The sequence below is a fragment of the Brugia malayi genome (genome assembly GCF_000002995.4).
Source record: "Brugia malayi strain FR3 genome assembly, contig: Bm_v4_ChrX_scaffold_001, whole genome shotgun sequence".
Taxonomy (NCBI): domain Eukaryota; kingdom Metazoa; phylum Nematoda; class Chromadorea; order Rhabditida; family Onchocercidae; genus Brugia; species Brugia malayi.
The window spans coordinates 8,028,585-8,055,796 of record NW_025062479.1 but is presented as its reverse complement, the minus strand read 5'-3'; the positions used below and the strand labels follow the sequence as shown (position 1 = coordinate 8,055,796).

At 32.5% G+C, this 27,212-nt stretch overlaps 3 protein-coding genes across 3 annotated transcripts; 2 read left to right on the top strand and 1 right to left on the bottom strand.

Annotated features, from left to right (window-relative positions):
* Positions 1 to 5,581: 5,581 nt before the first annotated feature.
* Positions 5,582 to 9,117, bottom strand: Bm5168 (Uncharacterized protein; the record flags this gene model as incomplete). Its single annotated transcript, XM_043074051.1, has 12 exons — positions 5,582 to 5,754; positions 5,909 to 6,092; positions 6,159 to 6,293; positions 6,403 to 6,549; positions 6,765 to 6,923; positions 7,111 to 7,337; positions 7,438 to 7,575; positions 7,693 to 7,771; positions 7,940 to 8,101; positions 8,234 to 8,429; positions 8,810 to 8,913; positions 9,073 to 9,117. The coding sequence occupies 12 exons, from the start codon at positions 9,115 to 9,117 to the stop codon at positions 5,582 to 5,584; spliced, it is 1,749 nt and encodes a 582-aa protein (XP_042929985.1).
* Positions 9,118 to 11,247: 2,130 nt separating this feature from the next.
* On the top strand, positions 11,248 to 15,947 carry Bma-mam-5 (Uncharacterized protein; the record flags this gene model as incomplete). Its single annotated transcript, XM_043074050.1, has 12 exons — positions 11,248 to 11,290; positions 11,442 to 11,603; positions 11,989 to 12,061; positions 12,173 to 12,371; positions 12,655 to 12,733; positions 13,303 to 13,375; positions 14,085 to 14,167; positions 14,649 to 14,727; positions 14,818 to 14,996; positions 15,134 to 15,226; positions 15,496 to 15,749; positions 15,843 to 15,947. 12 exons carry the CDS (start codon positions 11,248 to 11,250, stop codon positions 15,945 to 15,947), a joined length of 1,422 nt encoding a protein of 473 aa, XP_042929984.1.
* Positions 15,948 to 19,262: 3,315 nt separating this feature from the next.
* Positions 19,263 to 26,413, top strand: Bma-mlt-9 (Uncharacterized protein; the record flags this gene model as incomplete). The annotated part of the gene is made up of 11 exons (XM_043074049.1): positions 19,263 to 19,320; positions 22,070 to 22,306; positions 23,388 to 23,468; positions 23,821 to 23,955; positions 24,136 to 24,244; positions 24,494 to 24,650; positions 24,727 to 24,906; positions 25,034 to 25,325; positions 25,423 to 25,542; positions 25,760 to 26,004; positions 26,300 to 26,413. The coding sequence occupies 11 exons, from the start codon at positions 19,263 to 19,265 to the stop codon at positions 26,411 to 26,413; spliced, it is 1,728 nt and encodes a 575-aa protein (XP_042929983.1).
* Positions 26,414 to 27,212: the final 799 nt, after the last annotated feature.

Below are 27,212 nucleotides of genomic sequence, written 5' to 3'. Positions count from 1 at the left end.
AGGCAATGCGAATGAATAAGTGATAAAATTTTTGATATGCATTGAACAAATTTTTGGTAATTTCTGTCTTTTCACTTCATATGTTCCATGTTTCCTGTTTACATTAATCTTTAAATCTCGGTTCGTTGTGATGCTTTCTGTACTTCATGTTTGAATATCATCTCAGAATGACTGCGGATAATGGAGAATGCAAACAATAATATTGGTTATCACTTGAAGCTAGAGAAAGAATTTTCTTCGTATTGACAAAGTAGACTTGAAAAACGGAGCTTTGAATTTCTTGGTAGGGAGCGTAGTTTTACACTTTATTTTGTTGGCGCTTATCATCATTATTTTCACTTCCAGTTGTGCTTCGTAATTATATTTATTATATAGTGAGTTCATCTAAATATTTTGTAGAGGAAAAAAAAAAAAAAACCTTATCCGTTTTCATAATCTTCCTGATTTGTTAGTTTTCCATTTCGTTTTTCTCTGCATCTCTCATTTGGGGTTTCTCAATTACTAATGTTATATTTTAATTTGAGTTTGTTGGGCTGTCAAAATCGCCTTATCCATGAGGAGAAATATTACGATTGCAAAGTGTCTGATTTTGTACTTGTGACAAAGAGAGCCAGTGCATTGTTGGAGATGTTTATACAATCTGTTGCATGAAAAGTTAAGTAGCTAAGAATGTGTTTTAAAGGCGTCGATTTATTCACAGTGAACAATTTTTTAAAAGTTACATAAAAGTGGGAAATGCAAGTATAAATTTGAAGTAATAATGTTATTTGTCAGTATAATCTAGATGGTTTTGCAAGCGTAAGGTAAGAGTAAAGCTTTGGAGGTAATGTTGAGATTAGCTCGGAGGAAGTCAGGCAGTTGAAAGGATATATTTCTATTCGATGGACTTTCCTTTTAATTTATTTTGGGTATTGCTCATTGTTTCCAGTTCATAAGCGAATAGCAGAGATATTATATATTTGGCATTTGACTTTGCGATATATAAAATAATTTGGTAGTGAGAAATCAGTGAGTAAATTAAAGTAGCTGCGTTATTAAGGAGATGGGATTTATGAATGAAAATAAAGAGTGCAGAAACAGTTTTTGTGTATATTGGTTGCGTACGTTTACATAGTTCGTGTATAGTACGTTTGCGAACTGTTTTTTTAACAGTCATTGTAAAAACTATCTCATGTTTGTGTATGACATCGACAAGTAAGTAAGTAGAATACTGTTATTTTTTATCAGTGAAGTGCTATTTCATTACAAAGCTCAAAACACTCCTAACTGCTCTCACTTTAACAGAACTGATTATGGCTGGTTTGAAATGTTCAACAAACTGGTACCATTTATTTAAATGTTTTTACATCATTATCAAACAATATTTTTGTTTTGACAGAAGTTTTTCGGATTTGTAGGAATAAGGAAGTCTGATTGAGGAAAGGAATAGGTTGAAGTATGGGTGTTCTTTTACACACTTGAACTATGTTTTTGTCCAATGGATCAGTTGCATAAACTCACAATAAACTTTGTTCTTGCAGTTGTCTTTCATAAATACGAATAATTGAAATATGATTGTGATGTATGGAACCTGTATTTGTAGCTGAGCTTAAATTTGAAATTCCAAATTCCGGGATTAAGGGTCATTCTATCTCATACGGTTTTTTTATATTAGCATATTGTTTCATACATTTTAAAGTTTTTAGGTCAGATTGAAGGAAGCCGCATTTGCTTTAATGAAATAATAAAAGGTGGAACATTCCTATTAATAAAAGGCGATTGGAACATTCCTGTTCCAGTAAATTTAAACCAGGCACTAAGAGTATTTTTTCCTCTTAGAAAACCGTATATCAGCACATTTTCTTTTGTGCTGGGAAATATGGAAAAAGAAATCTGGTGTAGATTAAACTAATTAAAAATTTTGAAATTAAATTCATTTAAAATATGGTTTGATGATAAGCAAAGTATCAGCTGTGACAAATAAATTCGTAACGTAATAAGTGTGCTTGCATGAAGTTTTTAAGATAGGCGACGCCGCGCAAAATTCATTTTCTAGATAATCCAAATAAATCTAAATTCAATAAGTTTAACATGCTCAAAAACAAAGAATAATTCTTTTGAGTAGGATAAGACAAATACGAAATAATAAATTTCTTAATTTGACCTCAGCTTGATGCATACTGTTTCAGAATAGCTCTGCAATCTTAATTTTTTTCCAAGAGATAATGATATAAATTACAGATTTTTTTTTATCAGAAAATGTTATGACTTCTAGTTTCTGTTGTTTCTGTTGTAGATTTTACTAATCGCTGTTCATTCATCTTTCTTATAATTTAAATAGGTCAAATGTTCTATTACATACAAAGGTTAACAAATTTCCACATAGAATTATTGCTATACCACCTCAACAAAATCCATATTGAAAGATTATTTGCTTGCCACAAACGATTGTAAATTCTAGCTTTTATTTCCACTGGCTTTTTTATTCTATCTAGAAGAACCAACAATTATGATGACTTTGGATTTTATTTGTACAATAGCCAGAACATTTGTCCTCTTTTAAGAGAATTTTATCCTGAACGATGTTGAATTTGTGGTTGAAGGAAGTTTAAAAGTTATAACTTCCTTGCAAAATTGGTTGTCACTTCCTCAGTTCTCCATAACACTGCTAGTTTGCTCTGTTAGCTGTTGGCTGTTGTTAGTTATTTATTGACTAAATTTTAATGTAATGTCATTTTTTGAAGAGTTTAAAATGGTTGGAATATACAGACATTTTTCTTCTTTAAACATCATAAGCATTATCTTTTTATGGACAAAAGTGCATGCTAAATCATATATTCACGCTTTCAGTTTTTTCTTGCCATTTCTAAAAAAAAAAAAAAAAAAAAAAAGAAAAGAAAAAAAGAAAAAATCGCTACATAGGAAAAAGAAATCCTTGCTGGTTAAAAAAGTTAGTTTTTCAAGAAGTTAATTGGAGCCTAATTATCTCATACTATATTATACCACATTAAACGTTATTTATTGTCTTTCTATTTATTGTTCTTTCTCCATATACACTACATTGAACGCTATTTATTGTCTTTCTCCAATTTTAAAGTCATTTAAATTATTTTTATACGCCTTTTCGTTCAAAACTACAAAATATACTCGTAATTTTTTCATGTAAATGAGAAAAAATTTGGGATTATTGTTCACTGCTGACTAAAAATATTGAATAATAATGACGAACTAAAAATATTGAAACTCTTTCGTGCGAGGATTAGGTATATATTAAAATTTTTTTTTAATTTGGAATATTTTCCAACATTTTTTAAAAACAAGATTTGGGACTGAAGAAATGAAACATCAACACCGGTAAATGAAAACAAATGGAGAAATGAGTCTGACATGAAAATAGATCTGATATGGGCTTACTTCAAATGCATTTATATTAATATGAAATTGAAAGCATGGCACAAGCATGGCACGAAACACCTACATTCTATATAGTTTAACTTCATGTTTATTTCACTCTCTTTCTTTTATGGCATATTTCTGCTACCTTCAACAATTATTTCAAGTTCATTTTAGGACTGATTAGTTGTGTTTAGCATCTATATGGTCTAATATAATAGCATTCAACTTTGTGACTGTGTGTATAAATAATGACGACAATATCACAATGAACAAGCACTATTTAAAAACAGAAACAACCTCGCTTTTGACAACCTTTGGACGCACGTAAATCGTCGCTATTTATCCCTCAGTAACGCACTTAACGTTAACAGTTGCTACAGCTTTTTCAATTGCTAATTTTCCACTTGTTGCACTGATTAATCGCTTCGGTATTCATTTCATATACACTATTCTCGGAGTATTATCATCTTTTATTACTTGTATTTTACTCATGACAATCATTCATAAATAATTTTTCCATTGCAGCATTTATCTTGCAACTTTATCAAGCCATTTTGTTATCTGAAAATTCGTTTGTTCAGCGTATAAAATGAATCCCCATCTTGATAGCATAAATTATTAAGTGCACTATAGTGTAAAATACCATTTTTTACTTTAGGCATTTTTTTTGCTGTTAGTTTTCGGTAGTTGGAACATATTCATATCTCAATGGACATATTACAAATAGAACGGATTATTCGTTAGCATACTTATTGCTTATCTCTAACTTTCATCAGGTATGATTTTATATTTTCATCTCTCACTTACATGTACGTTTTATGTGCTCAGTAGAGCCAATAACATAGATCACACTGTGACACACGACTTTCGTTAACATCTTTGCAGTCAAAATGAGAGGGAAAACAAGCTAACAAACAAATGCAAGCTAGTAAAAATGTTATGCCTTCACGACAAGACAGACTTGACAAATAATCCTAATTGAAAATTTATTTGAAAATAACGATTATTGCCTGTGAAGCCACAAAATGGGACTGAAACACCAGAACAGGGACGGTCAACGGGTTCCCCAAACAAGACTCCATGAGTTACAGTTTTTAGAATCGACATGTAAATATTCAGTCAGCTCCAATTCTGAACTATAATTCTTTGACTTCTAATAGTAGAAAAAAGTTTCCAGACTGAGCACAACTGCAAAACCTTTCGAAGTAAGCGTCATACTTCTCACATGCAAAGCACACCATTATCTTAAGCAATTTCGAGTGTATTTTCTGATGTGTTAAAAGACAACTACCCTTAAGTAATTTTATGTATTAAATGAAAACTAACAACACTCTAGAATATTTCTCAAAAATAAACTCAACATGGTTTCAAAGTAACTGATTTCTAACCAGCAGCCACTGGTTATACAGTTCAAGTCGGTCGTAAACGAAGGACTTGAACCTAATAAGCATAAACATAAGCACGCATTGACATGTAATAGGGTCCGCAACAGAATAAAAACTGAAAGATATAGCAGAATTGCTTTGTCCTGTCAGATATTGTCTGAATTAAATCTTTTTTGTGCTTTTTTTCCCCAAGCCTCATAATAATATTGGTTCGTAGATAAGCAATTCCAGAAATTCCACATAGCAATCGTTTTCGAATTGAGTAAAAAGTGTGCAAAACTAAAAGAACTACCCTTGAGATGCACGAATTATTACACGAAGGATTATTACACTACAAGTTTCATTATAAAAACAGGATGAACTGATATCCCTCTCTAAACAGAATAAACAAATAATCGTATCAACAAAATAATTTAAATTATGAAAGAAAAGCAAAAAGACTATTCATCAGTGGAGAAAAAGATATAGTGCTTAATGCATTCATTTTGACACTTTGATTAGTGCACCCAAGTTCGAACGCCTTTATGGGATTTGCATGGTAGAGAAATCAAATTAAAAATTGTAAATCTCAACTACGGATGAGTCTTTGGAACTTTTTGAAAGAACAATAGCTCCGTAGAAAAGAGACAAGTGATTTAGGTAAACAATGAAATCATTAGGAAAATACAAAACATACAACGTCTATGATAGGCAAATTACAGCCCGCGGTCAAGCAGCCGTAGTTTTACTTCCTTTAGGAGTTTGTAAAAAGAGATGCAGCCGAAAAACTGTACCTGTCCTTCATAGACATGCTATCAACAGAGAAAACAATAAATTTTTGTTCACACCTTTTTTACAGCGAAGAAAGCGTTTTGTCGAGCTTGACTGGCACAAAACAGCTTGTCCACTTCTGAAGCATTGGGACACTGAGTATAGGGATTACAGACTTCATGTCGTCTGAAGCATTTAGCTGCATTTGTACACATATATATTGGGAACCCATGTTTCTGACATTCTGAAACAGCTCTTTTTGTTTCCTTTTCAAAGGACCACTATATTATATCAAAGTCCAGCATAATACATTGCTTGACTTTCAGAGATAATGACAATTTCCTGCGTCATTTAATGAACAATAGGCACTTTATCTCCAACAAAAACGATCCATTTACCTGCACAACTACACCTTTGTTCGTCATTATTATCGGGACAGTCACTAACACCATCACAGCGCTTCGTGCTCACCAAGCAAGTTTTCGTCGGTTCACAATAAACAGCATTTGGATTAATGCATTTTTCACAGTTTCTCTCATCTTCACCATCAGGACAATCCTCATAACCATCACACCGTTGCGACTATAATTATTGAAATTCATGGCGAACTCAGTTAGTGGAACGAATTCTAGACAACCAAGAACATACAAACAAAATGCACTTAGTCGTCTCCCCACGAGTATATACTTTGCATTGCATTGTTTCTCCTACACGTTTCATAATACTGCAGTTGCAGTTCGTTTCATCGGAATAGTCGCCACAGTCGTCCAGGCCATCACATACCTTAAATATAACCTTTCCCTTTTCCCTTATCAATTTACATCTGGAAATTGTCTCTGAAAAGCATCCGACCAATCCTACGATGTTTGATGAAAATGAACAAATAACAAACCAAACTCCTTTTGATGCACTTATGATTGTTGCAAGTGAATGCCATCTCTTTGAAACATTCACTACACTTCCCTTCACATTCACTCAATATTCCACTGCAAGCATACTTCTTATGGTATAGTATACCATCTCGGCATCGGATAAAATCCTTAATGAGACATAAACAAAATTTTTATGAAAAGGAAAAGTTGGAAGATTTCCGAGATATTTCAGTTTTTGAAAAAAAAAAAAAGTCTGGTTTCTGTACATATAAAAGAATTTTTGGAATTGCAACAAGCCAAATTCCATTCAGACTCATGTAAGAGTTCGCAGACAAAAGTGTTACAACTTAATAAAAGTTTTAAAAATTCTTCCTGTAGAAACCTCTTTTGGGATATGTGCACAACTTCCCGGACAGTTAATTTCATCGTCTCCACCAGGACAATCCTCATTACCATCACAAACCTTCGAACGTTCAATGCAGACATTGCTGTTGTTACATAATGCCTTCCCAATACCTGAACACTCTCTGCACGTGCAATCCTACAAAAATCCAAATAAATGGTTGCAACACTTTTTATCTATACAACTTTACACGAAAATCTTCTTCGTTATATCACGTGATGTTCATGAAAATCAAGACTGAAAAAACTCATGATAATAAACCATTATTGCAATGAATTCAACTGAAAAATGAAACAATTGTAGGCTTCATTTTGAGGAAATCTACCATTTCATCCTTGCCATCTGGGCAATTTTGAATGCCATTGCAAATTTGCCACTTGGGTATGCACTTTTTTTTGCCTTCACACCATAATGCGCCTCCGTGACATTTACCATTACAATTCTTTTCATCTTCGCCGTACTTGCATTGCACGTCACCATCACACATCTGTTCCTGGGCCAAACATATACCTGTTTTACCGCATCGTTCTTCGTATTTTGAGCATTCTTTTCCTATAAAAATCGAATCATTTATGTTTTCGAAAGTATTCGACTAGGAAAATAAAGAACAATAGCTACAAACTAACCAATGTTGATATATATGAGAACTTACTGCAATAATGCTCCTCGTCAGAACCATCTAGACAGTCAACATTTCCATCACATAAACGGTAACCCCGTAAACACATCGAATGTCTCGATGAGATAACTCCGTGTATTGAACTGGAACAGTTGACCGTCGTATGACATACTAAAATACTTTCATTAATCGAGCGAAAATCCCTGTACAATCTATATAAAGTTGAAAACAGATTTTATTGTTGCCTTCAGATAAAGTAACAGATAAAGAGAAGAAAAAAAAGAATACATTTGCATCCGATTTCATCGCTTCCGTCTGGGCAGTCTTCTACACCATCACAACGTTGCAATGTCCCAATGATGAGGCTCTGTATGGAACAAATTTTCATTTTTTTTATTTCTCAACTAGATGGTTAAATCAATTTAGTAATCAATCATTGATATTCATCTTATAAATCATCTGATATTATATATCATTAAAATTGTTCAGTTATCATTAAAGTGCTAAGAGTTTGACAAAAGAACAGTTGACTTACCGGCAAATTTGTGCATGAAAACCCATATCCCCTGCATAACGTAACGTTCGGAGGAATCATCGATTTCAGGGATCTAATGTGTAATGATATATCTGCACTAGGCCAGCTCGATTGTGCCCTAATGATCTCCACTGCTTGGCTGTCATTCAAGGATATCGACGACTAAATTTATTCATCTGATGAACCAAAACTTCAGATTTTTACATGAGAATTGTTTTATGCGAGGTTCATAGAAATATTCAATCCATTTAAAATAACGCATAATTTAAAAATTCAATATTAGAGAGTTCTTACATAGCCGCGTATGATGAGCGAAACAATTAGGAACGGCGAGATGATTAAAACAGCCAGAAGGATCAGAATACCAACTAGAAAGGCAACCAGTGGTATATTATTTAACCAAGCACAACAACTAATTTCAGCTAAGTACTCTTTGAAATTTTCGATCTTCAAAAGAAGAACAAAGCAGCACTCCTGATCTTTGTTCTCCCTGGAAAGTGACTTATGAATAAAAATTAATCCTTATTGGAAACAATGTAATATTTTTTAATGTTACTCCTAGACTACTAATCAAATTTGTTCGAACGTTCTATGATAAATCAAATATGAAGCATATACTTACATTGTACGGTAAGTTACTCAGTTTTACTTTCAGTCCACTATACGGGAAATTAAAAATGACTTGATGGGTATGTTATGAGTTTCTAAGTGTTTTGTGTAAAAATGTGTAAGCAAGAGGAACAAACAGCTGAATATCCAGACTTTCTAATATTTAGGAATGAAGATACACTAACTTCAGGGACGAAATATGTAGGATAAAGAATTGCCTGAAACACTAAAATATATTATCGGTCACCAAATAAAGCACACCTGTCAATTCCAAGAGATCCACCAACACTGTCGGGACGCTGATTATATCGTGGAGATTTACCGTCCATATTTTTTATGGATACAGGACGTATCGTATTCTGTAGCTGAAGTTAAATATGATTTAGGTACAAATATATTGGATATTGCATATTGTAAGAGATGAACCACGACTCATTTCAAAGAATATGATATAAAGTCTACGTTTATACGAGTCATTCTAAACTCCTGGATTTTTGTAACTGAACTAAAGTTAGAGAACCAACCAGAACTGGGTTATTTGGGTCGTACGAACCTCGATGTGCACTCATGTGAACTGGGGAAAAGTTATCCAATCTACAGCTAATTCCTGTTTATAGATATTCTCTGAAAAGGACTACAACGTTTTTAGCTGTGACATAAACCCTAAGTACTGCATTCCGAAGACGACTTCATTCTGATCGAAATTTATAAGAATATGTTAACCTACAGGTCTTAAACCAAGCACGCAACATTGTAGAATTGATGGTAACGAGTAAAACATTGAGAGAAGAGCATAAGGAAGCAACCTTCGCCTGGATAAACTGTTCGAATAATGTCCTCGTCTTATAATTTGACCTACCCGGAACCTTTTTAACTCTTAATCCCGCTGTTAGTGTTCCAGTCAAATATCTCTCGTATTTTGCGTTAGGTGCTCTGCTCATCCATGCATGAATAGGTAGGATGGTCGCTATATTGTAGAATACACGATTGCACACAGAAAAATATTCATGCATAGAAATGTTGTATTTCCCACTACTTTACTGTAGTGATCTCTCAGTAGTTCCAAATCAGGAAGTATTTTTGCTAACGGCTAGCAGATTTGAAGTTGATAATAGTTTTGAATTTTGATAAAGATCAACTGAGTTTATATGTAGTTTTTTAAAAGTAATTTCTATTAATTTTTCTGGTCTGGAGCTCAAGAAAGTGACTGGATATGGATGATCATGCATAAAAAACGAATGCAATTATATATGAATGACGAAATGATGGATGGTGTCGCGAATTTTAATATCGCGGAACTCTAAATTACTATATGAGAGTTGAAAATATGAGTAAGGAATATGTTATATGAAATTTTGTAAGTAATGTTTATACCTTAAACCCTTTGTTCCATGTAATGTTTAGACTGTAAATCTTTTATATGTTATTTAAATAGTATCGGCTCCTCATTTAGTTGACCTTATTGTTGTGTCGCTACTTATTGTAAATTATGTTTTAATCTACGATGTTAACTTTTGCTTAACTGATGTCCTTTGCGGTTTGCTAACTAGTAATTAAATGTGCTTATAAACCAGGTCAACAGCTCTCTGTTAGATCGATTACTCTTTCGGTAGGTCAACCTCATATTGTAAATCATTAAATCATATACTTTGTTTACGCATATTGCTTGCTACATAAGGAGGTCACCCTTATTGTGTGTTTTTTACCAAGAACCAGGAGTGTTCATCTTCAATTCTTCTCTATTGTACTGTTGTTTCTGCTAATAAAGGAATTATTATATTCCTCTGTTATCCTACATATTTACATCTATATCCAACGAACCTCCCGCAAATCAACAACCTCAAAATAATAATTAGATTTTCAAATCTTCCACGACAGATGGTAGTAGTTATCGGTACTATAATTATAAAAGTCCGAAAATGGTGAAGAAGGCTCTTTTAAATTATGTTAAAGGAATGCGGAGGACTAGTTAACAAACACTTCAAATGCGTAATTGCGACCTATCTTTGCAATAACTACTAGGTCATGTCCTCAATTTTCACATACTTTATATAGACTTCCTCAAAAAATCCACTTCACTTAGCTATTCTTACTTCATTTTTCTTGCTGCTTGGTCTTTGCTACCACATGGTAAATTTCATGTCTTCATAAAAAGTGTGCTCTAAAATCTAATTAATTACTTCTTTCCTAAATTTTGTAAATATTATTTATTATATATATAGCGTGTAAAGGAAAAACTAAAAATGTGAACCTTTTCCACTTTCTCTTCCATAGACAGTATGTGACATAATGCTATTCCTTTCTTACATGTTATATCACAAATACATGTGCCAATGCATATATACCACAATTACACTTGCCAACTTTTTGTAATGGTTAGTCTAAACGGCTTATTTTAATCCGAGAGTAGTAATGGTTTTTGAAAGTTTCATGAAATTAAAAGATAATATTAAAGATGGACTTAATAAAACTCAATGAACTTGAAAATCCAACGAAACAATTGTCATAAGGAAGCAAGCTAGCTGGTAGTGTTTTCTAATTTAGTTTCAGTTTTCCTCTGTACAATATCGGTAAATACATTTTTTTCCATAATTGGTTGGCATCAATAATACAACATTAACAACAATTATTTAGCTTTCATTAAAAAAGAATTTCAGTTAAATTCGATCGAATAAAAAAAGATACCGATAAGCAGAAAAATGAGGCTAACTGTAACTTTTTTCACCAGCATACTGTCGAAAGGTTGGCGATAATTTGTATCTAAGTCGCTTAGAAAAAGAAACATATTATACAAAAATAGTATTTTTGGTCTTAAATTCATTAAAAAGGTATGATTGTGCAAGGCTTACCTAAACTAGTTAATCAGGTTCTCAAGTATGCAAATTGCTTTCAGTGGTAAATCAAATAAACACATCGGCAGATTTGAACTGTGGCTTTGAATCGACATGTCAATGGCGTAATAATACTTCTGGAGAAGATAGTGGTGATTTTCTGATAACAAGCAATGTCAGGGTGGCGAACCATTTCAATATAATCCCTTCGAGAAATAGTTCAGGTGGGTTATTTTACTTGACATCCCTAACACTTAATTTATTGCAAATGGAGTAAATGGAGGACGAAATTTTCAACTTATTTTCTGCGGATTTTCCGTCTGAGTACCAAAAACTGGAAATTGGATTTTATGCTATCACGAAGATAATGATTAAGATAATGATGCTATTCTTATTCTTATCCTTTTACTTGATAGCATTTATGTTTTTATCCTAGGATATTTTGAAAATTTGAGTAACGCATTCAATTCAGTTTGCAATTTTAACGATTTTGGAATTACGATAAACATCATAGTTTCTATTTACTTGCCCAAATCTCAGAAATCTTCTTATCGTCATAGCAAGGTTGTGATAGAATAATTTAGAATCGTTGAAAATTTTTTATTACAGATGAGTTATTTGCATACACACATGGGCCTTTCGACGGGATGCAAAAAGCTACTTTAATTAGCAATATTATAAGGTTTGTAAGCTTGTAAAGAAAAAACTATGTTTCAATTCAAAAACTATATACTAACTCATACGAGACACTAAGCTAATAACTTTTTTCATCTAACTTTTTTAACTGTTGCAGCTGTCAGCTAGGCGGTAGCACCTTAACATTTTGGTACTACCGCACAGGTGACTCAGCAACACTGGAAGTGTGTGTACGTCAACCACCAGGAAGCTTGAACACCGCAGATCTACGATGCTTTCCTGTCTTCCCCAAAAACTATGCTCATCAATGGTTATTCAATGCCGTTGAATTCCCACCACTTACCCAACCATTTGAGGTACTATTTTTAGTCTGTATGCTAAGAATAATACGAACTTAATCTGTTTCCCTCAAATCTTCCCGTTGTGCAGTATCCAAATATTTTGAGCAGCAAAATTTTAATTTTTACACCTTTGACATCTGACTGTTGTGAGTACGTAGTATTTTTTACAACACACTTTGACGTACTGAGGTCTTTTATTGGAAATAAATCTTTTTTACTAATAAGATCAGATTGATAAAATTGTTGCTAATTTTTTAGTTCTCAAATATTTATTTTTGGCTGAAACAAAATATTTCAGCTTTTGATACGCTCAAATTATATTCAGCCATTCGACATAATCGCAATCGACGATATCTTCTATGATGCCGCACTTTGTGGTAAATCCTGTCTTTTGAGAAAATTTTCAAACAGAGAAAAAGTCCTGCATATGAATTCCCTTAAAAAATTCACTCAAAATTTTTTTGCCATATGAATACAATAATAGTTGGATAATGTTCAACCGTAAACAAGACATGTCCTAAAAGTAAAATTTGTTAACCGGTGAAGGGAGTTCGGGAGTTCGTACCAAAAATTATGAAAAGTGAATTTATGAAATTATTTGACGCTTGGTACTATTGCTACATTCAACGCGTGATCAGAAATATCGGTTCCAGTGAATTGAAGTGTACGCAATTATAGAAAAAAGTAAGAAATGGATGTCACTGAGAGAAAAACCTCGTGGTCACTACATGGGATGAATGAGCTTAGTATTCAGTGCTGCAGTTGTATATCACATTCATTTATACAAAACAATACCCATAGGTTACTGTTTATTACATTATATCTACAGGACATAATAATTATCTACCACTTTTTGCTGCTATGCCTAGAAAGTTCTCAGAAAATTTAGATCTTAATATTAAAGGATTTATTATTTGATAGACAACAGCGGAAAAGGTTGTTGCAGAACAAAGAAATGAAGTGGAAATACAAAGTGCCGATGAAAAAAACAGACATGAAAAGCCCATAAATTTTAAGAGGTTTAACAGTTTGTGACAACTGGTAACTTAGAAGTGAATGTGAAAGTTTAAACCATTTAAATCTAGTTGAAAACCAAACTATTAATTTTCAAAGTATTCGTGAATATATCGAAATTATGGGTTTCCTAATCAAACATGAATTGCAAATTATGGAAGTCTGAACTTCTCGAGTATTTGCCACGTATAAGAATCCAATGCGAAAAAATTTTTAAGATAAAAAAACAAAAAGTGCGGACAAAATTTTCAAAAGATAGAAACTGAAAAACTTGAATAGAATAGAGTCCAAAAAAGTATGGAGAATATTGAAAAGAAGGAATATGATTTTGACAGCGAAATTTGGTATGAACAAAGTTCAAAAGCGTAAATTCTTACTAAGGATTTAACATATTAAGAATTATTGAGAACAAATCATTAAATAGTAAAGATGAAATTACACGTGTAAAATTAATGAAAGATTATTTATATTTTTTATGGATTTTCTACTATTTTGGGTCTAGAATATTTTTATGACCCTTCTATTTTTTGTGAGTATTTATTTGATTTTAATCTTTTATTTGCTTAAGAATATTCTCGTGCTTAATTGTTTTAGCCTTAAAAATGGCAGGATAATGAATCAGGGAACCTCGTCGAATGAAATATTATCCAGCTTATATTTTTCTAAAAAGTTCGCTGAAACCTTCTATAGGAAAAGCGTTTAATTTAATTTTAGGAAGTTTCGTTTTACAGAGAACACTAATTCTCGATCAACTGAAGGCGGTGAAAGCAAATTAACCTTTTTCCGTAATTTAAAAGGTATAATTTCAAATGCTGGAGAAATTTTTTATTTGGAAAGGATTTAGAGTACCAGAGAGTTTTCTGGATGTCTGAAAGGAGGCGCGTAGGTTTCAGTAAACAATGGTAAAATAAATTAGGTTGAATTCTTGTGAACTTTTAAATGCGGTCTTCCGCCTTGCTTCTTAAGTATAAAATTGATCGTCGCACCGTTTGCTTGAGAATTTTTTTACGCGTTCTTACACATCCTGGAAAAATTTTTCGCAGGTTAAGAGTTTAGTTCGAATAAGTTGTTTCATGCTGGTGAGACAGTGGAAGAATTATTCTTCATCGTGCAATTTTAATAGAAATCTGGTTGGTAGACCTGCAATGGAAGCGCAAATGAATTTTTTTTTTTTACTCTGACGTTATCCTAGAATGCGTTTATTCTAGGAAAGAAAAATTAAAGGCTTTTCTTCTTTAAATTAGCAAATTAAAGGAGAGAGAATAACACACCTTCCAGGTAATTTTCTCGACGTTAATGGAATTGATTCAGTGAACAAAAACCTTATCTCTTTCCTTACGAGTGAACATCGAAAGAGGTAAGCCAATTAATGTCCCAAAAGGTTTTTTTTTCTTGCTATTTGCATAGCCAAGTGATAATAATTCTAAATTCAACAAATAAAATACAGATTGTTGCCAGTGTATACTTCATCAACATCACGGAAATCAATATCGAAATTAACCTTTGGACGTATCAATGCTCAGCTCATTTCACCTTGTCTCTTCACAGATTGTTCGTTTGACTCTGTTAATATGTGTAATTATATATCTAGTGACGAACTCCAAGATGATGATGATCTTTTGCTGGGTATATTTTACATTTTATCCGTTTTCTTTTTGTCTGAATCTATTAGATATTTCTAATCTGAAGATGATTTTAAAAATTGAATCCTACATTTAATTTTGTTATAAATAGCAGTTTCCTTTAAACAAATTTCATAATAGATTTACCTTCTCACATTACTTCGAAGAAGTGGAGGCTTTCAAATCAAAAAGTTTCTAATACCCTCACCGGCATAATGAGCGATGTCAGTGGCGGTATGATTTTTTGATTTCTATCATTTTTTCTATGTTTTTCCAGCCACTGCTTATAAATTACTCACCCAAAATTTACTCATCCATCCCAAAAAAAAGAATTAATAAGTAAAAAAAGCTAACTAGCTTTGCCAGTTTATGTGGATTGTGATTTGGCTTTTCGGTTTTTAGAATTGGAGCTACTGGAGAATCCCACCCCTTGTTTGGTTGGTTAGTCGATTTCAAACGCTGGCTGCATAAATTTGACCGTCTCAGTCTGGTTCTAATTTAAGGTGGTTGGTTTATATATGCTGGTGAAACGAATAATCCAGCAGCAATATTTCTCATGCGAACGTCAAAAGCAATAAATATACCTGAAGAATCACAAGTTAGCTTCTACGTACATATGGCTGGCAAATATGGTCGTTTACGAGTCTGTTTGGATTCTCTTCAAAAATGTTCATTTGAAAGGAATGGACAAGCGCTGAGTGTGAAAACGAGAAAATGGATAAACTTTCATATCAATATATCACGAGGATTCCATACGGTGAAACTATTTTTTCTTTTAATGTCATAAAAAAGCTTGAATTTATCAAAAAAGCCTTTTTTTTTAACTTAATAATATTTCAATATGTTTCAGATTTATTTTGTGGCAGATAAATTAAAGAAGAATTATGTGATTGGTCTTGATAAAATTCAGTTACTGATTAAACATGGCGAAGTTTCTGCCCCATGTGCACGATAAATGAGTTAATTATTTGTACAGCTTTTCTTAAATTAACAGTTACTGAACTATTAAACGTAGTAGTGTTTCTTGTTTGTTGTAGTGCACTTATTATATATGCTCTATCCACCATGCAATATTCCGCTTAGCTTACAAGCTGAATAGGTATTCTGTTAATATAAAACTAATGGGCAGTTAAAACAATACTTTCTGAGAGTTCTGCCTAACATTTCAATCGTAATAATTAGCGATGAAAGTTATTCCTATGACCGACTCACTGCTCCCTTAAAATTAAATCAGTGTTGTTCATATAAATATACTTATATTCATATCTGTGTCGCACAAATTAAAATATTTGAAAAGCATTGACCAGTTCGTATTTTCAAGTTGAAAAGCTAGTGATACTTCAGTATGCAATTGAAAATAATGAAAATTATTAACTGAAAATAAAAACTTCTGATTAAGTATATTTAGGTGTGAAAAAATTAGACACGCATTTGAATCTTTCTCTCTCAGTTGCAATTCCCTAATGTTTTTTTTTTTTTTTTTCATGAAATGATTGGCATAATGAATAACTTATAGTAATTTCCAAACAAATTTCTGATCGTTATTGTTCAAAACGCAAGTCAAATAGACGACATATGCCTTGACAAGATCAATTTATCTGTTAGATATATTGTGTTATAAAAACGGTCATCACTTTGTTCACGCACACAGTTTTAATTTAATTAACAAATAATGGTTATTTCGCGGTCTGAACTTAACCTTTCTTTGTATCAATCAACTGACTCTTGATTATATTTTCAAGATAGAATACTTAGGATTACATTACTTTCGGCCTTTAAAATTTTGAAAATGTCACAGCTAGTGGGAGGATGCCTTTTAAATGTAGTGGTGATAACAACTCCATTCCTCACAATTTTCATAAAATTAAAGGCAATTTATAAAGTTTGCTTCTAAAGGAATCCTGGAAATAACGAAAAATAAACAACGCTTTTAGAAAATAGTATTTATTGTGAAAAAATAAAGAATATATTATTGTTTTAGGGCTTCTTGTGATTTAAAGCAGTACAACTAATGAATTTATCAAACTGTAATTTTTAACAATCAATTCGATTGAGAAATATAAAAAAGGGAAAAAGTGAAATTTCATGCTCTAGATTTTATGTAATATTTCCTTTCGAAGATAATCCTTTCACCTGAAAAGGTTTTCTAATTAATCCTGTACTGTTCTCATGTTTGTATCTCGCACTTCCGTATGGTTTATTCAAATCTGAATATTTTTTTTGCTAATTAATCGCTGTCATTATTCATTGTTGTGGAAGTAACTTACATGCAAATTATATTTCATTTTTTAAATTCTTCAGTGCTTGAATTAAAAAATGCGACTAAATCAAACAAATTCGTTACCTTTTTTTTGGCTTTTTACAAAAAAAGTTATTTTCCAACTCCTGAATGGTCCTTGCTGGATTTTTAACAGCAAGTTAAATTCGAAGGAAAACCATTTTAATTCCTTCAATGAAGACTTCATTTCATACAAGTGGAAAATTGAATGCTGTAAAATAATTGAGGAAATTAATTGGAAAATGTCGATATCGCGTTCACCCTTTTCTTGTTGACTTCAAACATTGTAAAAAAAATACGAGTTCCGATGCCTATATGTCTCGGCGATTTTTGAACTGCCCATAGTTGCAAAAAGTGTTATACAGTCTGAAATTAAATTTAGAAATCGATATAACTATAAATTAGGACGCTTTAAGAAACTGGTCTGTGTCTGTTAAGCGTTTGGATTATTATTATCTGCATGATCAGCAAATCTTGATCTATCAGCATCATCAGAACAGAGTCAAATTGTGGCTCGAATGATTGTTTATGCTATACCGGAAATTTCTGAAAAGTGAACTAATCAGAAAATTTGAAAAATATTCACCGCTTTTCGTTGCATTTCGAAAATGCAAACTTTCAAGAAATGGATTAATTAGTGAATAATTAGCTATTACCAAGAAGAATACAAACTGTTACAAAACGGAAAAATCAACGCAAGAGAGCAACAAAAATTATAGCTACGCTATTTTTGATCTAGCTTTTTTAAATTCTTGTTGTTGACAGTTACACAAACCGAAATGCTTAGCAATTTTTAAAATGACATTTCGTTTTTGGGAAACCAGGTTATCTTACCTTGCGCTGCATCTGTTTGTTAACAAAGTGGGTGATATAATTTGGACCAGAAGAACTGGCCAGCAACAACACCTTGTGATTAATACTACTATTTCTGCAATTACTTCCAATAATTCAAGCAAATCTATCCTTTTTCTTATTCTCAAGAATTTCTTCAGTAGATCTTGGATTGATAATACAACAATTTAATTAGTTGGCCTGCATATGACAGCATCGCTGTATAAAGAAATATATATTTGATTTAAGAAATTCAGATGAGAAAGAAACGAGGACGAAAAAAAAAGCATGTAATCTGAATGAGGGTATCAACAATGGAGTTTCAGGTTCTAGGGTAGTTCTTTGGGGGGTTGTGTACTTAGATGGAAATAGGGAGATACCCTTATTTGAACGACGTAAGGACAGACATACATATACGCGATACGCAAACATTCTTCTGACAGGAACCAAATTATTCATTGAACTAGGTCATAAGGCAATAGTTGAAGGAGAAAGAGGTCATAAGGGATAGATCCATCCAGTGACAACCAAAATTTTCGTTGTTTCTTAGAAGAAATACAACTCTTATCGTTTTCTTTGTGCATGTGTCTGTGTATGTCTGTATATATATATGTATGTGTGTATGTGTATGTATATGCGTTCTTCATACTGGTCTGTCCAGCGTCTGAGATCTGTCTTTCGAGTGTGTGTCTGTAGAAACATCTGAATCCAACCGAATTCACCGGATCCATCCATCCAGCATCCTTACTGCACTCAGCAGCTCCATCCTCAGTCCTCTGCCAATCAGCGTAATCATCTCTGTTGTTTCTCCCGTGAATTATCTTAAGTGGGCAATTAAGTTGTTGAATCGTTGTCCAAATTTACTGCATTTGCTAATAATTTACTAGAACAACGTTATAACCAGATATCGGACTAAAAGGAGACTGTCGTTTTCTCACTCCTTATCAATCATAGTCCAGAAACAGTTTTTCTTCGCATCCTTTTTTTCGAAAAACTTTCATCTTTCAAACATTTGGAGATCGTAGCATCAAAGCAAAGCATCTCGTATTCATCGTAATCCACAATTTCGATCCTATAGGTTGCTCGTACCTGTAGTCAGTTGTTGGTTGTCATCGTTATCACTAATTGGAAATCTATTGGTTATTTGTGGAGCAGGTCCGAATGTTACCTATCGTTATGTTCATTTTTGCATCACTGACAACAACTTTATTCCGATTAGGTATGCTTTTCATTCTTCATAGAGAAAAGCCACTAGGTTACTAATTAACATAGTGCTGAAAAGCATAACAATTGTTCCATCTCTACTTAATCGTTATTGCCTACTTTATCTACTTATAATTTTGTGATTTAGATGCAAATTTTTATTCCATTTACTATGTTTTTTGAGGGAAAGTGTCGAAATTTTGGAATTTAGAATTAATGAAATTACACTAGTTTTAACAACATTGTTATTTTTAAGGGTAGTTCGGTTTTCAAATAAACAGTATAAGGTGGTTTTAGGCCTTCTGATTTAGATTTCTCTACCTGCTTAAATTAGCATTTAATACCAAGTGCATCGCAGATTGCATGCAATTTTGCATTTACTTCAAAGTTTACTGAAGAAATAATCATGAAATCTGGTTTTCAAACGATGAAGGGTTTTGGCAAGCGCACCTCACTTTTTTTGTTTATTAAAACTTTTTTTGGTACCACTATTCATATTTCTTTCAAATGTGGTAGCATAATTATACAGAAAATTCTCGATTTTTTTCTTTTGAAGCTTTTTAATTTAAGCTCATCTTTTCCGCAGCTTATTTCTTTATGGAAATATTGAAATTTAAAAATACACTGTGGTTAAGCTAGCAATTATTAGAATCGTTTGGGATTTCTGTGGAGAATTTTGGATAGTTCCTATAGTTTTATTAAGAATATTGGAAGGAGAGCACTTTTAAAATGATTTTTTGCATGTAAAGTAAGAAAAAAGTGAGGTTAGCGAGTTTTAAATCAATATTCTTACTTCCCGAGTTTTTAAAAATCCTTCAATCTCATGCTTTTAAAAACTTTTCGATATTGAGCTAGAAACAACCTCTATTGGTGGTTAAGTAATGTATTTGAGTATTTGAGAATTTATTTTATCGCATACCCTTCTATTTAAGCTCAATCGGCCCGTTTTTTATTTATTGTTCCCAAAGTTTCCTAAATATAAGGAGAAATAATGCATCATATGGGCAAAATTTTCAAAAGTGTATTTAGTAAGAACGGGAAAAATAAAATCTGGATCTAAATCGAAAAATCTCATGTAATCTGAAATATTTGAGAAATTCAATGGCAAAATTAAAATATTGATGATATGGTTATGAACAACCACAAGGTCGTCATAATTCTTTCGTTCATGCTGATATATTTCGTTCAGTTGAGATGTTAATTTCATCCGTTATGAATTGCTTTCGGAATATTAGATTGCATTCAGATCTCTTAATTACATACTTTCCAATTTTAACAAAGTCAGAAATTTTTAATTTATAATCTGAATAACTGCGTACTAAAATTAAAGGAAAGAAATGTTCGAAGGAAAATAATCTAAGGAAATGGATATTTTTAAAAATGTGTATAGTGTGACTTTTACTGTTTCAATTTAAAGAAGAATAATTTTTCTAGTGTCTTAACTACAGCATGTTGATACGTGAGATGGTTTTGAAATCGTATTTATCACATTTCAAAAATTCACTTCCTTAAAACTAGAAGCAATTACTTCGTGTTTTTGAAAATTTCGAAAGTCATTATACTGACAGTTTGCTAACAGTATTAACACCAAATTAAAAGTGTCATAAGAGTGTTTCATCATCAAAGTCATAGACATATCGTCAGATACTTTCTGCAACATACAAACATTTCTGTCTTAAATATATCCCTCGGGATTTTATTTTAATGATATTTTTTTCTACTTTTTTTTCATAGAAAATACCAAAATTGTTCCAAGCTATTTATACTTTTTTAGGCATTTAATTCGAACATAAAGGCATAAATAACAGAAAAGTGAGACAGTTCAACTGACATGATTAATGAAACTGAAATTTAATCCATTTTCCATATTATTCCAGTTGTCAGTAAATTTAGGAAACCAAAGATCATAACATTGCTTTTTCTTCAAACATCGAAGTATACTTGCAGTTAAGAAAGTTTTTCCTTCAAAATGCGTTTAAATTTCATTTTCAACATTTTGAAATGTCTCGTACATAATCAGAATCAGCAATCTATGATCTAATACGAATCGCATCTAGAAATGATATCGATAAATGACAGCAGTTTCTACTCTCGATGATGTAATCTGTTTAATTCCTCAGAAATAGATATTACTGGGTTTTTTTTCGTTTTTTTTGCAATATGCGAACGAGATATGTTCTGTAATTCGCATGTTCTTCAATTATTCATTAACGAATCGTGGAAATTAACATCGAATTCCGCTGAATTCATTGTTCACCTCCGACCCAGTTTCGATTTCGCGAATGTAATCCTTTATCACTGCCGACCACTCAAATCTCAAATTGAATTTTTCACAAAATTGGTCAGAGCAAAAGATTTCATTATGCAACTGGTTAAATAAAAATTGTTCGCAAAATATTTTCTACAATAGGAAATGTAAAGCTCAACTAACATATTTATGAGCAGGCACTAAATCTTCAAAGCAATTTGTACTAGTACTGACAAGGATTGAAAACAGTGTGAGAAAAGTAAAGATATCAATCTGATAGATATCGTCGTATTTCCTAACAATGCTGATTAAAATTAAAAAGGTTGTGGTCAAAACTAAACTTCTTAATTTTCCTCAGTGCATACTTTGGCTCTGAATATCTACAAGTCTTCGACGAAGAATTTAATAACAGTATCAAAAAATTTTTCATCTTATCAAAATCACCTTATTTCTTGAAGTACCAATCTTTTTATTCACTGCCAATGTTTTCATTTTCGTTAACAATCAGAAATTTAAGGAGAAAGCTGCATTAGTACGTCGCCACGAGCATTTTCATCTGGAGTATCAGTACAGCAGTTTAATCCCATTCCGCCTTCTCCACCCGGCGCAGCGATTGGTCAACCACAAGGAATCGCACTTGTCGCTGCACCGCAGCAAGTGCCTAACAATGCTCCTGTCGGTGCAGTTAGGCCTGCAATTTCATCTGCGGGTCGAGGACCTATTGAACCAATCCCACAACAACAGCTTCTTAATAGTAAGTTTAGTGGATTCTGAATTTATTTGGCTTTCCCGTTTAAAACAGTCAGTTAAAGAAATTTTCTCATGGATTACTTCTGGCCTGTTCGCTTCGATTTGATTGCTGTGAACATCATTTTTACTATCTTAAAACAGTCACGTGTAATCTGATCTTACATATTTATGTTATCAACCAAAAATTATAAGATTATTTTTGAAAATGCATTTGTCTTTAGATTTTAAATTTCTTTCAGCCTTCTCAGGAAAAGTCTGTTAAAAATAACATCTATAAAAAGTAAAAAGCTTCATAAATGAATATCCATCTCTAATTATAATTTATATTTCTTTTGTCTTACAATTTTTTATAACCTTAATTTAGTCTTCTTATTTGTCATATATTCACTGTTGATTGGTTTGATGGTTATGTTTTACGGTTTCTTCTTGTTTCAAAATAAGTGACAGGGAAGCTCTAAGATTGCATATGTACTTGATTTAAAAATTAAGCAATAAATGTTGCTGCATGCAAAGCTGCAAAATTTTACAAAACAATCAAGTTTTTCCGAACGAAATGGAAATACCATACTTTGTTATTTTTAGTTTATTGTTACCATCGCAAGTGAGTTAATTGAAATCATTATTTTTACTACAACGAATAATGCATATATATAAAGATGAGTGACTGCATGTTGACAAATTAAGAAATATCCGAAGGTGTGTTATCTAATGCCATGATAAAAAGTACAACTAACTTCGAAAATATTCCTTAACTTTCTCCTCCTTATCATTCTTCTACTACCTTCTTTATCATCTACTTTTTCGAATCTTTTTCCACGGGTCATTTGAATGAATGCCAAATAATACAGGATAGAAAAACTTATCACTCAAATATGCGCCGAGAATTTCTTCCCTTCTACTATACCAGACCAAAAAATATAACACTGTTGGTCTCTTTATGGATGAAAACAATCGCCTCTACTAATTAAGCAACATTACTAACACTCTCTGAATTGAGTGATCGCAAAAAGCTGGTTATTGTTGCTCTGGAAATTAAAATTCCCAGTGATTGCAGAAATCTTCATCATTCTTTAATTCTTCTATAGGTTTATTGGGCTCAAAGATAACATTACATGAATTTGATTCAAATGGATACAACGCAGAAGGAGGTGGTCCAGTTGCTGCAGGTAATTGGTTTTTTTGCCGTTTTATTCTGCTCTATTTCCTGAATGAAGTTTTGCATAAAGGATATTAGGAAAATAGTTCTTTCGAATTCTACTGGTGTGGTTAGGTCCATTTGCACATATTTTCATTCTGTTCCATATTGTTCGATTTTTTTTTTTTGAAATAATTATTGAACTACCAGTTCTCTGGGTGCACAATTATTTGTTTCTATTTACGTATTGTCCTTATTCCTGATTTTTAACCATTATGGAAAAAGGATTTGATAGAGTTTATATTGTTATATAACAAATAGCAATGCACCATGTAAAAGTAAGTGAGATAGCACACAATTTTTTAATTCTATGGAAATTCTAGGCGAAGCACTGTCTTGTGATTTTGATTCTCGTCCGTGTTGCTGGGCTAATGTTCCACCACCTGATGACCAGCTTGACTGGCATTTAGCAAATGGTGTACCCGATTCACCACAATTCCAGAATGCACTTTTTCCAAGTATATTCTTTATTATAACCAAAATCTTCATAGCTGATATAATTTAAATGATGTTTCTCATACTGTATGTAATCTGCATAATTAATGTAGGAGGTGATATGTAATTATTGTATATAACTATTGAACATAGCCTAAGAAAAAAATAATAAAAGAGCATTAAATAATTCAGTAATTTATAAGGTGGTAATTATTTGGTTACCTACGCCAGCAGTTCAGCGCCTTCAGACGAGGCTCAGTTTGCATCGTGCGCTATTGGCTGCGCATCATCACCTATTGTCGTAAGAGCAAGGTAGGTAACACATATTTTTATGCCACATGAATTAGTTATTTACTAATGCAATACCTGCCCAGTATTTCAGTTTTAAATAGTCTAAATCTTCTTCTTTACTCAAGGTAATTTACTTCGTGCTTCTGTACTGAGCTTCATATGAAATCTTTGTTCATCTATGTGATTTGTATTTTGAGATCAGTCATGAATCTAAGAGATTATTAAATTACCTAAATCATATTGCCAATTCATATGAATTCGTTATTCCAGACACTGGCAGTCTGAAAATGTTTTGTTGCAAGTATGTCAACGAGAATCATTTCCAAATACCGTTAACTTTAATCCACTATTAAATTGTCAAGAATTTCCTCTTGTAAATGGCCTTGGCGCGACAGAATTGGTCCTTCCAAAAGCTTCACTCATTGATGTGAGTTTTTGTTTAATTAAGCTTTGCAAGCAATCCAGGCAGATGAAGAAGGCTATAGCTTCATTTGAAATTTCAGATTGTATTTGTGGCAAGTAACTTTGTTAGCGAGCGAGGTGATATGGCAATTCTAGATGACATTGAAATAATCTATGAAAGTGATGGTGATGACTGCGGCATTGAACAGGAGGAGCGAAAAGCACAAATTGATGAAAAAGCTACAATAGCGAGTGCAAATGAAGCTGGTGTTGTAAATAATGTAAGTTTTTTAGAGCCACTGCTATGCCTTTTTCAATCTAAAAGATAATAATTAATAATAATAAATAATAATAATGATAGTAATAATAATAATAATAAAAGTATTTCAAGCAATAATGTTTGTTTAGATCGATGCTTCGCATTCTTCACTAAATTCTACGTCTCAAATGACATTTGGGAGAAAGAAATCATCTGATGAAATTAAAACAACTGAAACAAAATCATTAGCTGCATCTGCAACTGGATCATTATCCTCGGCTGTATCATCTTCTGAATCACAGTCTGGATTTAGTGGGTCTGCTCTTTTATCATCACCTGATATAGTACCAGTACCAGCATCTTCAGAGAGAAATCAAGTATCCAAGATCACTACCTCGTCGTCAGCCACTTGCAATGCAATTAAATGTTCATTCGAAAATCGTGCGTTCATTTGAAAATTTTACTGTGTAATACATTTTTAATAAAATCAATATTAATGCATTTCAAATTGATGTCAATTTGAACTACATTATTCCAGGAAATATCTGTAATTATAAGGAGGCGCATCAGACGGAATCAATACGTGGCGTGACAACAAGTTTCCAAGTGGTCACTGGACAATACATGAATAAAGTTACTGGGGTTAAAGAAGGGACTGGTTTGTTTTATCCTTGCCGAAATTACTTATTACGAAATATGCTCGGAAGTAAATATCATTTTAAAATATTCAGAATCGTATTTATTTAGAATTTCGAACTGCAAAAATATTTCCCACTGATTTTAGGAATATTCTTTCAATTTAAAATAGTTTAAAAATATTAATAAACTTTTGCATTATACCTGCAAGTAAAGGATTTAAGCAAAATTAATTCTAGAAGGCCATTATTATGCAGCTACATTTTTATATCCAAGAGAAATGGCTGGATTAGCAGTCAATATTGTGAACTTAAAAGAACCAGTTCGATTACGGTTCCAGTATTATGAAGGAACACATGGAGTACAGTTGAAAGGCTGTTGCGAAAGTTTGGAACACTGCTTGTTCGCATCTGATAAATTTGTTAGTGTGAGTGATAGAACATGGAAACTTACCGCATTTATTTGTCCAGCTGGTACCTCTAAGGTTAGTAGTATTTTCTTGTTTCTTCTTTCTTTTTTTTGAAGATTTTCAGTGATTTTTAATAGAGCATCAAAATTTTTACGTGAACTATTTAGGATTATAAGCGTGGAGTTAAAATAAAGCATGACCAGGTTCAGATTACCGTAGTACTCTGTATTCTTAGTAATTTATTATTCCTGTGGAAGTGTTGAAAGGTTCTACTGAAACAAAAAATTTTTCAAATGATTTCATTCCTTCGTTTCTTTAATCTACTCTACAGTATTGATAACATGCTCAAAACGATTTTCAATTTTTGTAGATTTTATTTGTTTGCGAAAATACAAGGACAAATCAGGGAGCTTGTGCAATAGATGATATTCAAGTGATCGAGAATGGTGCCGTGGATTTGAGAACGGCAAGGACACTTTGCTGATTTCCGCACTTGTTCTCAACGGAATAGATTCGGAAAGCCGAAACAGACGTCTCAAAATGTGGCTGAATTTGTTTCTATTGGAAATGAAAAAAATTAGAACGAATCCAGATGCCATAAACACTTTGTTGCAAGTCATGTATATTCCTTCTTTTTGCTTGTTTTCCGTGGAATTTCGATATTTTTCCAGAACGTTACTCGAAACTATAAACTGTGGGGTTATTTTTCTGAAAATATGGACATATTTAAGATAAAAGCATATTATCTGAATTTTTTTTAGAAATTAAAAAACCGATCTCCGTGATATGCTGCGGATAGTGGATAGAATTACCTCTCTAACTCCGTTTCTGAATCTGCATATCAGTGTAATTTAAAAGTGCACATTCATTCCAGGGAATCTTCTATGCATTTACTCTTTGATTAGCGTGTATTTGTAGATCTTTGTTGACTTCTGCATAAACAATACTGCTTTTCTCCCCAACTTTTGAACCCTAACAAAGAAAAAAAAGCAACTCCTTCAGTTGCACAAGCTTAAGAATACCATCTTTATATCACTTGCAGTTCTCAATATTCCCTCGGGAAATCTCAACAAGCCACAAACGACCGCACTGTAATAATTAATAGAATTCTGAAATCTTCAAAAAATATTCAAACACATCATATCACTTCAAAACGTTTAAAAGTCAAAAAATTTAACGAAAAGCTATTTATTTGGAAATGACTTGTGCAAATAAGAATCATTCTAAAGCATAAGCAAAATTACCTGAAACTTGCGGCAACTCTAGAAACAGACTTAATTAAA